General features: G+C 38.9%; 1 protein-coding gene across 1 annotated transcript in view; it reads left to right on the forward strand.

Moving 5' to 3' along the window:
- Positions 1–15,350, forward strand: part of GNAT2 (G protein subunit alpha transducin 2) — a 241,372-nt gene that overhangs the window by 118,509 nt on the left and 107,513 nt on the right. The window contains exon 4 of the mRNA XM_044076872.1: positions 7,499–7,656. Within this exon, the coding sequence (XP_043932807.1) occupies positions 7,499–7,656 (158 nt within the window). The remainder of the gene's footprint in view (positions 1–7,498; positions 7,657–15,350) is intronic.

The following is a 15,350-nucleotide window of genomic DNA, read 5'->3' on the forward strand; positions in this document are numbered from 1 at the left end:
CATAAAGTGATTTTAGCATAACATAAAGACTACCGTGACTGAGGAATAAATACATTCCCTATGAATACCTGCATTCACAATTATTGGAAGCATCACTATCTTGATCATACTAAGGTGATGCAATGGACAGAAACAGATACACCTATATGTTCTTGGGTGCTGTACAAGCGATGATATCTGTAAACTGAGGTATATAAATGTTTTAGAGCATCCATTACAGAGAATGACTGCACACTCGGTCTTATAATTACCTGCTTGCCAAAAGAATTTATCTTATACAGAAAGCATACCCCATTTCTCATCTTTAAAGCTGAGGAAGCACCTCTAGCTGTATTAATGGTGAGTGAATAATTATTTCATACCATAATGATTTCCACTGAATGATTAATTCCCCTAACCCTTTTCAGGAAGGGTTCCAAATATCAGATAAATAGTGGGAGTAATGAGCATCTTTATTGAATGTCTAGTTTAAGTCGAAAAGGTTAAGAGAGAAGCATATCACAATACATCTAGGTAGTGAAATTCAAATGATAACTAGGGGATCTAAAATGCTTCAAACTGTTAAGTAATTTTGAAAACATTCTCTGTCCAAAGCTTTTTCAGTATCCCCCAAAAACACAAGACCTGAGAGTTTTCTTGTTTATTGCATGGTTAATCATGTGACTGAGCTTGGTTACATTCATAATGTTAAATGGCTGGAACATCAAACGGCACTACGATAAACACAAAGGACCGAAAATGAAAATGCAGAGGAGATTGTGATGTAGCGGGGACTGGTGTTTGACCTTTCCCCACTGTAGTGTGACCTCAGAGTTGGTATATATATATATATATATATATATATATATATATATATATATATATATATATATATTTGGTAAGCCGGAGGTGAGGGGGGGGCTTGTCCTCCCAGCACAGAATGTCAGGGAAGGTTTTCAGCAATGCAAGTTTCACTGCTTTGTGTTTGTTGTAATGGCACCTGGTGTACTGGCCATTTGGCATTTCTTTGGTTGGGTATTGTGTATACTGTAATCATAGGATCATAAGAAGTTACTAGGCTATTGGTCCTAAGGCCCTTACAAGCCTAGCCAAGAATTTAGCTCATGTTCCAACAAATCAGCACCCGATGCAACTGTCCAACAGAGACACAGATGGAATCCCAGAGGTGTATTTTCTGTTCCCCATCCACTTATCCAGGTTAAACTTAAAAAGGGTTAATGAGGTACTTTGCTTGATGTGGAGAGGGAGTCTATTCCACAAAAGGGGGAGTCTCTGAGACACTAATCTGTCCAGCCAAGAAGTCCTATTGATGTCACAGACCAGGTTGAGGTTGGGTGTGTGGGTTACTCGAGTGGAGCTTGACTTGCAGATTTGCAGCAGTCCCATCAAGACGGGGTCTGAGATTGCTTTGAATGCCACCTCTGAGGAGTCTGTATGAGACTGAGTAGAGGGACAGAGCATTTAGCCTATCTATGTAGGATAGATGTTTGAGGCCCTGGATTCTCCTGGTGAGTAACCTCTATGGTCTCTCCAGCTGATGCATGTGGTTTGTGAGGTACATGCCAAAAGGGGCATTGTACTGAATAATGGGTCTTATAAGGGAAGAATACAGGAATGTTATGACCACCTTGTCCCTGGATGAGATACCCTAACTAATGAGGTGGGCCATGTAGAAAGCTTTCGGTACAATGGAGGTAATATGGTGGTCAAAAGTCAGTTTGCTGTCAACCTGGGTGCCCAAGTCCCTCACGACTGATTGCATGCTTAGGACCTTGTTATTAATGTGATAATTTGTGGGACGTCACTTTCCCCAAAGGGGATGATGATGCAATTTTTGGCATTCAGTTTGAGGCTATGTTTCTAGCACCAGTCATTTGTTTGGGTGAGACCCTCTTGGAGGATGCCCACATCACTAGGGGAATTGATGACACCACCCAGCTTGCAGTCATCTGCAAACTTGGTCAGCCACAGCCCTTTTGTTTTGGCCTGAACCTCAGAAAAGTATATCTCAAACAACAGAAACCCCAAGACCAATCCCTGGGGTACACCGCTCATTACGGGTCTACTGCTTGAGGTGGCTTCCCCTATTTTGACTAGGTGGGTTCTATCAGTGAGCCAGTTTGCTACCCTTCTGGTAACATATGGACTGATACCTAGCTGAGAGAGTTTATCTATTATACCTGAGTGTGGAATAGTATCGAAGGCTTTGGTCAGGTAAGGGTAGGCGGTGTGCACTGTCTTCCTCTCGTCCATGACTTTGGTGACTGTCTCAAAGATGTCAACCAAATTTAACAGGCATGACCTCCCCTTGATGAAACCAAACTGTCCGGGATCGAATGTTTGGAGGTTTCCAATGTCCTTGTTAATGAGGTCCATGATAATCTGCTCCATGGCCTTGCAGATCAGGCTAGTTAGGCTGATGGGTCTATAATTTCCTGGATTGGGGGACGCTCCATCTTTGTGCAAAGGGATGACTGTGGCTGTCCTCCACTCAGCTGGGATGAAGACGGTACTCAGGCTTTGGTTGAATAGAGTGCCTAATGGTGCTGCAAGTTCCTGCCTGAGTTCATGTAGGATACAGCCTGGGATGTTATCAGGTCCAATGGAGGCTGCATTTTTTCCTTTGAGGGGACAGTGAGGACTTGCTCCCTAGAGATAAGGGAAGGGGGGCAGGTGCTGGGGATGTCCGATTTACTAATGAGGGTAATAGAGGGGTGAAGTTTTCACTGAACCTGTCTGCTAGCAGGTTGGCTGCATCTATGGCGTTTGTGTATGTGGTGTCCTTGACCACCAGTTCTGAGCAGATCTGGGTGTTTCCTTTTAGAGTGCGGACATATGTGAAGAAGGCCTTATGACTGTCTTTAGCAGATGTGGCCAGTTTGGACTCGAATTTTGTATTGGAGGATTTCACTAGAGCTCTTATTTGCTTGTTCAGGCTAAGGAGAGATTGCTTCCAATTAGGCACCTGTTCCTTCTTGGTCCTGGATAGCAATTTTTTCCTTTTATTATAGAGTTTACTTATTGAAGATGTCCACCAGACAGGTTAACTCTTCCTTGTGGAGGAGGAGTTTGTACTGTTGGGTATTCCTGATTCCATGCAGCTATATAAATGCTCATATATGTAGTTTTGGTCATATGTACCAGTTCCTATGGAGGGGGAGGGGGATGTGAAGCTGTTTATACCTTCCCTCAGGAGGTTGTAATCAGCCTTGGAGAAGTTTTTTTGTTTGACGCTAGCTATGGGGGGATGGGGGAGATGGTGACTTCGAATGTGACCGCTTTGTGGTCGGATCTTATCAGGGATGATAACACTGTAGGGATGCTGCAGTGGTTACTCATGTTGGTTAATACCAAGTCCAAGATAGCTTCACCTCTTGTGGGGGTGTCGACCAATGTTCATTGCAGATCATTTACTTAAGTCTATCAGCAAGCAAAGCAACTTGAATCTGAATGCCATAATAAATGCATGATACAGGATGATAACTATATTGCAATCCAGTCGGGTATGTTAGGTTTAGTAATTATGGTAATGTACAGTTTTAAAGAGAGATACTTAAAACAGTTGTCGTGTATATAGCAAGGAAGGGATGTCTTTTTGAACAGCTCAGCCATTACGCCATATGATCTTGGAGTGTGGTTGGGAAGAATGTTCTAAAAGACTTCCTGAAGTTGTTGACGTAGTTCTGTCTGGGAACTGTTCACATGCATTCAACAGAACTGGCAGGTACACAAGATTCTGTGCACGTCAAGTCAGCTGATCAAGGAAAGTACATGTGTTAACACACATGAAGTATAACCACAGTTTGATCAGTGCCCCAGAAGCTAGGGGCGCTTGTCTGGGGGTGTTGGCAGCCAGCCCAGGAAAAGGTGGTCAATTGAGTGCCACCTCAAAAGTTTCACCTAACCCATGTTGGATGAAGGCAAACATTCCAGCTCCTCATTCCCCATCTCCTAGTATCCTTGAACACTGGGTGTTAGTAGGAATAAAGGCAAACATTCCAGGTCCTCATTCCCCATCTCCTAGTATCCTTGAACACTGGGTGTTAGTAGGAATAAAGGCAAACATTCCAGGTCCTCATTCCCCATCTCCTAGTATCATTGAACACTGGGTGTTGGTAGAAATGAAGGCAAATATTCCAGGTCCTCATCTCTCTGCCCTAGTATCTTTGAACACTGGAGTTGATAGGCATGAAGGCAAACATTCCAGGTCCTTGGGACATCCACCACTGCTACCAATAAGTGATGGGCACCAATATGCATCATCCCCATGCTGGGCCAATAATCAAGGAGCCAGAATTCTCACCATTGACACTGGAGAGGGACGTGCACTTGGAATACAAATGGATACACTCAGTATTTCCAGACGCAGACCTGTCTGCATCAAGTACAATTTCCCTTAAGAGCACACAGGCAGCACACTCATCCTAGGGTCTGGATGTCTCTATATCTGTTTCCCTCCAGATCCCCAATAAGAATCCCCACTGGTACAGCTGTAGGGTTAGGTCCTCAGCTGAGTCTCCAAGCCAAGTCCTCCAGCACCCTCTCTTTAAACCCACTGCTTTGTGTCCTTGCCCAAGTAGCTGACACACACACAAGCTGAGAGATTTAATTTTCGCACACACACACACACACACACACACACACACACACACACACACACACACACACACCTGGGAAAGGCTGGCACAGGTTTACCTGCTATGCCTCCTTCTGCCCAAAGTATAAGGTAGTTATCACTGCCAATAGACACTTCACAATCAGCTACTCTAAGGCCCTTAACAAAGGGTGTCCAATTATAGGGTGTATTATTAATACTAATACAAATGGTAGTAGTTCACCAAGGAGGCTAGGCTTCTGGAGTGGAGCACGTAGTTTCAGCAAATAAATATAACTACTCTCAAAGATGAGATACGCTCTACAAGAACCATCCACAATAAAAGCATTACATATATTTCATAATAAATGATAAAATTACATGAGAATACTGAATATATATATTCACAGTAAACCTCAGAGTTCAAATCACAGAAAATATTGAAAAGAACAATGATGGACTGACTCATACAAATAAAGAAAAACACTCTCTAAACTAAGCTTCATTATATTCCTGACTGAATCCAGAAGAATTTGCTGTTCTTTAATAACTTACTTGGGCAAGGCAAGATGAAATACATGAGCAGTCTTTCAAGACAAGCTCCCGAACAGAATACTCTCTATTCTGAGATTACTCCAGGTAAAATATAATATCCAAGATGACTTGCAGAATGACTTCATCTGGTCACCTGACTCTAGGTTCCCACAGTATCTCCTTTTGAAGTTTGAGACAGGACTTTAGCAGACTGCAACAATACATATTTAGGGCTTTTATGGCAATGCCTAGGAGCAAGAAACATTTACAACTTTTCCTCCCTTCTTTACAAAAGCTAACAGATAATGGCTGCTCCTAGACCTACCGTCTCTGGGTCAACTCAGCACTGTGGGGTACCGTTAAATGATTTAAAGGCTCATTTACATCTTAAAATAAGTCAGCTGGTTAACCATTGTTGTGCCAGTGTCCTGTATTAAAACATATACATTTAATTCAGATACCCTCCTAATACATGTACATTTCTCTTCATTTCAGCAGGTTGCACTGTTGATACATTTTAACACGATTAACACAAGGAAAGCTCACAAATACATTTTCAGCACAAGCATATGTACAGATCAGTTTGATATACAAATGACATACAATTATTTACAAAATTCCAGCTAGGTGTGCTGGCACATGTCATACATCCACTCCCCTACTTCTGCCTGGCATGGTTGGCACTACCTCCTATTGTCACAGTCCTCATCCCCCTACCCTAGTATCATTAAACACTGGGTGTTGGTAGGAATGAAAGGAAAGAGTGGGGGCCAAAATGTTTAGAAGGTATTAGCCGTATATTTGGGAATATTACTCCTGAGATCAGCATTGCTTCAATTATTATCATTTTCTAGCCCTTGTTCTGAATCCTTCTTTACTTTAAGTGCACTGGTCTATTGCTCCATCCAGACATGTTCCCATACCTCTCAACTGTCCTTGATTTTGCCTCACATTTTTGCTCTGTTCCTCACAACAAACTAATGGGCACAGTATTTTTTCATATAAGGGGTGGCGTAAGCCACAAAAATTTGGGCTAGGCTTATAAATGCCTTAGGGCAGATAGCCTAGTATAAACCTATGAACCTATGAACCTATAAAACTTGATTTTCTGGTAAATCACAAAGGATTACAATCAGTCAGTAATGACATATATGCTTCTTTTTGTTGAGAGGATGTATGCTGTTGCAAAACCTGTTGTTTTATTAACTTTTTAAGTGAATTAGATTAATATTTAGAAATTGTCTATGAGTTTGGACCTTAATTCCCCCCATTATTATTGGCTTTGATCTTAATTCCTGTGCAAAGAAGATGAGGGATATGTATGCATTTAGTAAGTGATCTTCTAGGGTAAGATGCTCTATACTGCTTCTCAGGGGGACTGGTCCTCTGCATTATCATTTGTCACTCAAAGCATTGCTAGCTAATACAATGGTCTGTTCTTTCAAAGTACTTTTATTGTCGGTAGTGACATGATAGAAGCTGAATATTTGCCTGGCACAAGGAGTTCTGTCCTCATTTCACCAAACCCAACAAGCTGTTCATTACTTCTAGTTATGGTATCAGTTTTGGGGTATGACCAGTGTTATCTGCCAAAGGAGGACACTTGCCTTTTTATTAACCCACTTTGACCTTCTCTCTAATAGTGTAGATACTGATATGTAGGCTGTACAGGTCCTATAATGCTATATTGACACAAGAATGTTATCTGAAGTAAGAACATGACACAAACAGCCAAACAAAAATAAACAAAAATAAGATAATCCAACAGGATAACAAAGTAGTATTCACCAGGTTTATCCCACAATTTGGATCAAGAGCTTTCATCCTAAACGACTGCTTAGAATCTGAAGTGAGTTAAAAATGAACTTAGTATTTAAAAATCTATTTAAAAATATAAATAAAAATATTTATAAAGCTATCCGAAGTAAGAATAAAAGAATTGTAGAGGAATTCAGCACAACAGAAAACCTTTGAGAGAAGCATATCATGACTCAGTTTTCATTTCAGTTTTGTAATTTACATATCTTTGGTTTCAGGGTCCACTGTGGTCTTCATTCTACTACTTTGACAAAGATTCATAGCAGAATTGATTCAAGCAATCTGAACTATTCTTTTAACAAAGTAGACCAAAGTTGGTATTTGCTGTTGGGGCAGAGCCCATCAGTTACACAGTTTCATCTATAAGTCTTTCCATTAAAGGCCTGCCCTAATGACCAAGTTATAATGATGTTGCCTCAGGCAGTAACTTCTGTCTCAAGTTCCTGCAAAAATGTAGTTTATATTAGCTATTGCCTCTACTATGCATTTGTGGATTCGTTTACCTGCCTGAAAATGTTCTGATGTTGTATTTTGCCTTCTCTATAACTATAGGATGATGGCCGACAACTTTTCAATCTAGCAGATTCCATTGAGGAGGGCACCATGCCTCCTGAACTGGTGAATGTCATCAAGACGCTATGGGTAGATGGAGGTGTACAGGCCTGTTTTGAAAGGGCAGCGGAATATCAGCTCAATGATTCAGCTCCATAGTAAGTTGTCACCTGTAGCGCCCCTTCTCATTTAAGATTTTTCATTCTACTTGTTTATTTAATGTAACGTGTAAATGTGGCTTTAGTTTAACTGCTGAATACTACCCCATGTCACTCTGAAAATATTACTTTAACCTTCAGAATTAAAATGAACATTTCTTGGCTATGAAAAAGTCATCTCATAAGAATGGTTTGGTCTGTGTATGACTGACATGGATCTGGATAAACGAAATAAAAACTGATCGATCCAAGGTGATAGAGGTATTTCTGGGTGCCAGTTATAATACCCTGCTCTTCCCAGTCACAGGTTAGTCATTTTTATTGTTAATACCAAACTGGATAGGCAGGGATCTCTTATATAAATGAAAAACAAATGTGTGTCACTGCTAAGTGTCAGCTTGCATTGGAAAAGATGATCACAAGAAGCAATATATACTATATTTTATTCAAAACATTGTCAGAAGTGCTAACAAACAGTTCAAACCAATGTTATTTGATCCAAGATCAGACATGTTTTACTTTGTAGCTTGCAGTCATGGAAAAGTGGCATGCAGCATTTTATAATGGTCACAAGGCAGCAACACTTAACACCTTATTCATGATTAAAACAAATTATATTGTTTTGCAAGCACTGTCTTAAGAACAGCAAACAACTTAAACTGATTTCATATGTTTCAGAAAAAAAGATTATCACAACAAATGAAAGTTCTTTAAAAAAGTCAGTTATATCGCTTTCATGAGTGCTATGATACTAATAAACAACTGAAACTAATTTTACCTGAGCTGAGTTTTGCTTCTTGCTTTGCCGCTTATGATTATAGGGAAGCAAAATGTAATATTTTGCTCTTGATAAAAACATTAATTACATTGCTTTCACAAACACTGCTAGACTTGCTAGCAAACCACGGCCACAGGGTCAATAATTTAGTGTGTCATCAATCATACTCACAGGTTTAATGACATACATTATCAGTATCAAAGGTGGTCTGTTTGGGTGCACTGATGACAAGCAATATAAAAAAAAATCTGTTACCATGTTACAATGTAGACTTCAAAGTGTTTCCTATTTACAGTGAAAGCCACTCACATCACTGAATTAGCATGCTGAGTTTGTGCATGTGAAAGGCAACATAAAAAATAATTAAGCAGGCATGGTTCACGAAAGGGTCATTATAGTAAGACTCAATATCTGACACTGTTCAATTTGTAAGGACTGAATATGATTATTAGCTTCCCTGAAAGTCCTAACTCTCCCCACCACTCATTTTTTACGAGCTTCTTTGGAATCAGCCTAGATCACCTCTTTCAGAAGTCTATTCCATATTTGAAATACTCATTGTGAGGTGTAGTGTACCCTATTGCTCTTTAATATTTGCTTGCCATTGATTACTGGAAAATTTCCTTTTCATTGGAGGCCTGGGGAGAAAAATTCAACATTGCGTACATTTGCAGGGGGAATTAGCATGAGCTAACAATAAAAATACTGCATAACACTGTGGTATATAAAAGTTAACCATGTTAGGTTATACTGTATAGTACTTATAAGCATGCTTAAGTAACATATCTAAAGAACATCCAGCATTATTTTACAGTTTATTTATAAAGTCATATTGAAATTTTAGTACAGAAAGCAGATGAGGCACATGCACATTTTGCAGTTGTTCTCTTGAGACCTGTAAACAGGAGACCAAGTGTGAATATTTTATAATACTGGATTTGGCTACATGAGGAGGGGACTTAGTAATGGTACTGATACAAGGACAGGATTGTTAGTTGATAGGTATCATTTCACTGGGATTTTAAAATACAGATGAGAAGATACTAGAATAAGAAGGGGGCTTATTAATACAAGTATTACAAATGCAGTGCCATTTTGTTGACAATTATGTTTTTATGAGATTTTGAATTGTGGATGAGATAAGATATTACTGATTTTTATTGGGGGAGAGTTTAGCTATGTTTAAAGAGTATAGGCATGCATTGTTATGATGTTTATGCTTTTGAGTAAGCACTAGGTGTTGGTTCCATGAACACAGTTCTCTATGGTGTGAGCACTAGTTTAACTCGGGTATAGCACATGCCCCATACTTTCTCGTCTACCTCTGCACAATCATATACATGAACTACATTAGGCTGACATGACTTCACTGGTATAAACGCCATATTGAGAGTCATTTTGTAAATTATCCTCTTCCAGAAAACTAGGCAGCCTTTCCCTCAAAGCCATTTCCAAATTCTTACCCATTAAAGAGGTAAGTCAACTAAACTACAAATGTTCTGCTTCCCCATCTTCAATGAATCATTCAGAATCTTAGTTGTTAAATAATCTGTATCCTTCTGTTTTATCTTCCCTCCAGCTCCTAATTACCATTTCAATTTTTACCACATCGATAACTTCATCCGCCCATCTTTCCTGACCACAACAACCCTCCCCCCTCCATTAGTGCCTAAAATTTTCCAAATACGCACAGGCACAAGGAATTTGTGGAAGTCTCAGCCTGACCTTTGGCCCCCTCATACTCATTTACCTATCTTTCAGTATATTGATTTCTGCCTCAAACCATCTCCTCCTGTCTGCATATATTGAAAGAAGGATATTTACCCTCCACAATCCTCTCTTAGGTAAGTCCATTTACAGCTTTGCCTCAGTCCAGCTTGTTTACTTATTCATCCTCTGCTTAGGCTGCTCATGTGCATCCATCCATCCTCAACCTCTTTTTCCATTTTGCACATGGGGTCAGGGTGTCACTTCAGTGACAATCATCTCGAGCCAAGGTTTATACCGCTGGGTGGCTAGCCCTACTTAGGCCGCTCATATATCGCCCTTTTCTACTTAGGCTGCTCATATATCGCCCATTTACTTAGGCCGCTCATATATCGCCCTTTTTATTTAGGTCGCTCATATATCACCCTTTTTTGGTCTCATTTTACCACGTACTCTATACATTTTACCCTTTTCCTTCAGCATTCTCCTGACTATTACCTGCAGCAACAACAATGTTTATTTTTCTTTGAATCCTATCATTTTTCTTCTATATCTATAATAGTCTTCCAACATTCAACATCTCCTTTAATCATCTCAGTGTCCCACTTCTTCCTCAACCAACTTCCCTATTATCTCATAGGCCGTAACCCCCTAATTCCACACCAGTGTTTTTTCCTCATTTTAAAGCCATTTATAACAGTGAGTCAAACAACGGCAACATGAATATTAACCAGTGGAGCTATAACATCAACAACCATCTTATCCACCCTAACACAGAGCTACCACCGATAATCTGCTCTTTTTAAATCCCTCACCAGTTCAATATTTCTTCTGTAATACTTTTATTACTGCCATCTAGATGTCCTTCTAAGTGCAGTCCTCTTGTTTTGTCAATGTGACATTTACTGCAATACATTCATATAGAATGACAACAGGTTTTGCAAGGAAGCCGTGAGTGATTCATTTATTTTTACAATACCAACAGACATTATTTATTAAACCAGGAAGCATTTTTAAAGAAAAGTTGGGTTTGTGTCATTCTTATCAAATGGTAAAATAAATCCCACATTTTATGTGTAGTTTTAACATACTTTTTGAAATTATGAAATAATTCAAATATTTAAATATGTTTTAGTACCACCATGGTGGTCTTATATCTGCTTCCCTGGGGGACAGGGGGATGGGATCACAGATCTGGCTTCCTGGGGTGACCCTTAGCCCATCCTCACTGACAGCTGACTCCCCCAGCCAGCCCCAGGTCCAAAACACCATGGAGGGACTATCTCCACTTCCCTGGAGGCCAGGGAGATGGGATTGCAGATCTGGCTTTCCAGGGTAGCCCTTGACCTGTCCATGCTGAAGGTGAACTCCATGGCCAATGCTTAATCTGAGACACAGAGGCCCTATCTCCCCTCATCTGGGGGTCAGGAGGATGGAATCCTGGGGTGGCCTTCTACTGGGAGTCAAGGCCGCATCCCTGGTCACCTGTCCGAGGATGACCCCTAAGCCTGGGTCCTCTGCCCTCAGCCCCATCTGATCCCATATGCGTTTTGTCTATCTGGACCAAGGTACCACAAAGAGCCAATGGGAGGGGGTGAACACAGACCCTCTGCCCCACGTCGGAGGTCTCACTGTTAGGGAGCTCTTGGACCATACTCCCTCTCCTAAAATAGAGCATTAATACCCCTTACTACATCTACTTTACAAGACATTATTGGAGAATTTTTAACTTACCTTTAAATCACATTAGAAAACACACTATAGGCATGTCATAAAATGTCTCACACAGGCTATTAAAGAAATGGGTTATTGAAAAATGCATTTATAAAATGATACAAGTATCTTTTTAATGACTCCCTCTCACAGGTACCTCTTTCAAAAAAAATCCCCATTCATATGGCTTGTAGAAATGTGGGCATCTTTTATATTTTTTACTTTCTTCCTTACATTTCTTTTTTTTTTTTCTTGGTCTATGCAGAGTTCCTTAGTAAACAACAAATTCCTTGGCCTAGTAAAAAACAATGCTATTGCATTTGACTCGGAATCACTGAAAACAAGGACATGCACACAAAAACAAACTGGCCCAGGCTAGCCTGGATCTTGATGTAAAAACCTGAGCTGAGAGCTGAAAGTAGATCACGTACAAGTCACATCTTGATCAATCCAGGCTGCATGGTCCAGATCACTCGTTTTTAACATCAAATCACAAGTATTGCTTGACTCTATAGATTATGACAAATAACAATGTGACAAAAGGACTAAAAAAGCCCCAAACAGAAATTGCCCAAATGCCGACATAAGAAAAGGGAATGCATGCAGAAACTAAAACTTCTATCAAAAAGTTTATCTGACAACAGCTGCTTGTTATAAAATAATTTAAACAGCTATTACAATACTGACCCTGACAGCAAATTTTAAGAAAATAACCAATGACTCCTTTCGGTTGCTTTTGTAAATAAAATACTAAAGTAGAATGTAATAGTAAAGTACGTTTACAAACGATTAATGCATTTAAATGGAACAGTTCACACAAATGCTATGAAACTATATAGTAGCAAACTGTAAAACCTAAAAACAACCTTCAAATATTAGCAAAGTTCTGCACAAATAGTTTCCCTTTCTCTGTGACTGTGTAGCCTTAGAATGTGAATATTTAAGTAGGTTGTTTTTGGGGGGTAAGTGCAGGAGACATGCCCCCCCCCAACACACACAAATATGCATTTTACTAGAATTTTGCTTCACATTTATTTTGATTTACAATATGTTGTAGATGATAACATTTTTTGTATAAATTCTACAGCTGGTATAGAGAGGCAAAATGTTTGTCGTATTTTCAGTTTTCAGTCATTTGGTCTACTAGTTTGGGTTTTCTGTCATTTGGTCAAATGTTAAAGTCATGCTGTTTAACATACTAAAATTTCCAGTGCGTGAAACTACATAGCCTAGTGATTCTGCAATATCTGTTTTTAGATAACTTTAATATAGAACATCTTTTATTCGACAGCTGTCCAACATTATGAGAGCTACAGAAGAATGTTGAGAGTGCACGTGTATCAGGATGGAGCTGCATAGACTGAAACCTTTTGAATCAATATTTATAACAGGCCTGTTACATTTCTTTCTGTAACCGCCCCAATATTTAATAATTTAAGGATACTACATGTCTAGACTGATTAGTGTGCTTATTTACACTGTATATATATATATATATATATATATATATATATATATATATATATATATATATATATATATATATATATATATACATAGATATATATTATATATATATACATAGATATATATTATATATATATATATATATATATATATACATAGATATATATATATATATATATATATATATATATATATATATATACATAGATATATATGTGTATATATATATATATATATACATAGATATATATTATATATATACATAGATATATATTATATATATATATATATATATATGCATAGATATATATTTTATATATATATATATATATATATATATATATATATATATATATATATATATATATATATATATATATATATATATATATATAGGTCTACTTTTTCTTATCATTCTTATCAAAAGCTCATCCTTTTGAAAAAAAAAAAAAGTACAAGCCCAATTATGTGAAAGTGCACTTAGATGACAGTGCACATTCGCGACTATCTGTTCAACAAACCAGTAAAATTACAAAAAAAACACTACAAAGACATTTTTGCAGGGGGGGCAAGCCCCCCTGCACCGACCATGTGGGAGTTGCACCTTTACACCCCCGCTACTTTATATACTTTATATATACTAACTGCGAGATCACAGTGCAGTGGGGAAACAGGTATAGTCCATTATCCCCTTATTACCAGTTTGTTGAACCAGTAGTCCCGAACGTGCACTGTTTAAGTATAGTCCCTTATCCCCTTATTACCAGTTTGTTGAACCAGTAGTCCCGAACGTGCACTGTTTAAGTATAGTCCCTTATCCCCTTATTACCAGCTTGTTGAACCAGTAGTCCCGAACGTGCACTGTTTAAGTATAGTCCCTTATCCCCTTATTACCAGCTTGTTGAACCAGTAGTCCCGAACGTGCACTGTTTAAGTATAGTCCCTTATCCCCTTATTACCAGCTTGTTGAACCAGTAGTCCCGAACGTGCACTGTTTAAGTATAGTCCCTTATCCCCTTATTACCAGTTTGTTGAACCAGTAGTCCCGAACGTGCACTGTTTAAGTATAGTCCCTTATCCCCTTATTACCAGTTTGTTGAACCAGTAGTCCCGAACGTACACTGTTTAAGTATAGTCCCTTATCCCCTTATTACCAGTTTGTTGAACCAGTAGTCCCGAACGTGCACGTTGTTTAAGTGCACTTTTGAGTAAATGGGTTAGTACTTTTCCTTTTTGAAAGAATGAGCTTTTGATAAGAAAATGTAGACCCATATATATAAACCTCATAACCCTCTATCAAAATCTTAATACCTTACGCTCATCAAATAAACTATTAGTTAGCATAAGTAAGTCCAACAACATAGCAGGCGACTCTCTGTTCTCAAACACATCTGGAAAAAACTGGAACCTTCTCCCTAGCGAACTTACTTCACCTCTTTCCCTAACCCTCTTCAAACAAAAACTCAAATGATTCCTTAGAACACACTGGTTATGCCCATACAGTAACCCTGACTAAAATTTCACCCCTGTTTCTAATACTTCCTAGTTTCTACTTTCTTACTACTCAATATTGTGTAGCATAAATGGAAGCAGAAAAAAAATTCTGTACACTGTCAATGTTATGTACAATACAATGTATTTTGAAATATCTGCTATTTACTATTTTGTTGTAACCTACTACCTGGTTACTTACTGTTTGTGTTTATTCTTATTGTGTTTATTTTTATTGTAACCTTTAACTTTGTTATTACTGTTATGTTCAATGGAGTTTTTCTCCCCGGGCCTCTACTGAAAATAGAAGGCTGTGGGTTCTTTTCCTACCCCAGGTGCATGGATTCATTTCCAGTACTGACACTGCAGTGCAGCATGGGGTGGGGGTGATGCACTTCTGAGTTTGCTATCCTCTACATGGGATGTTAAACTGAGGGTCCATCTGCCTACGCTGGTGTAGCTCAGGTGGATGTAAAAGATCCCAGGACACCTAATGAAAAAGAGCAGGGGAAGTTCCCTGATGCCCTGGCCACGTTTT

Source organism: Protopterus annectens, chromosome 7.part0, assembly GCF_019279795.1.
Source record: "Protopterus annectens isolate FY-2018-M chromosome 7.part0, PAN1.0, whole genome shotgun sequence".
NCBI classification, from domain to species: domain Eukaryota; kingdom Metazoa; phylum Chordata; order Ceratodontiformes; family Protopteridae; genus Protopterus; species Protopterus annectens.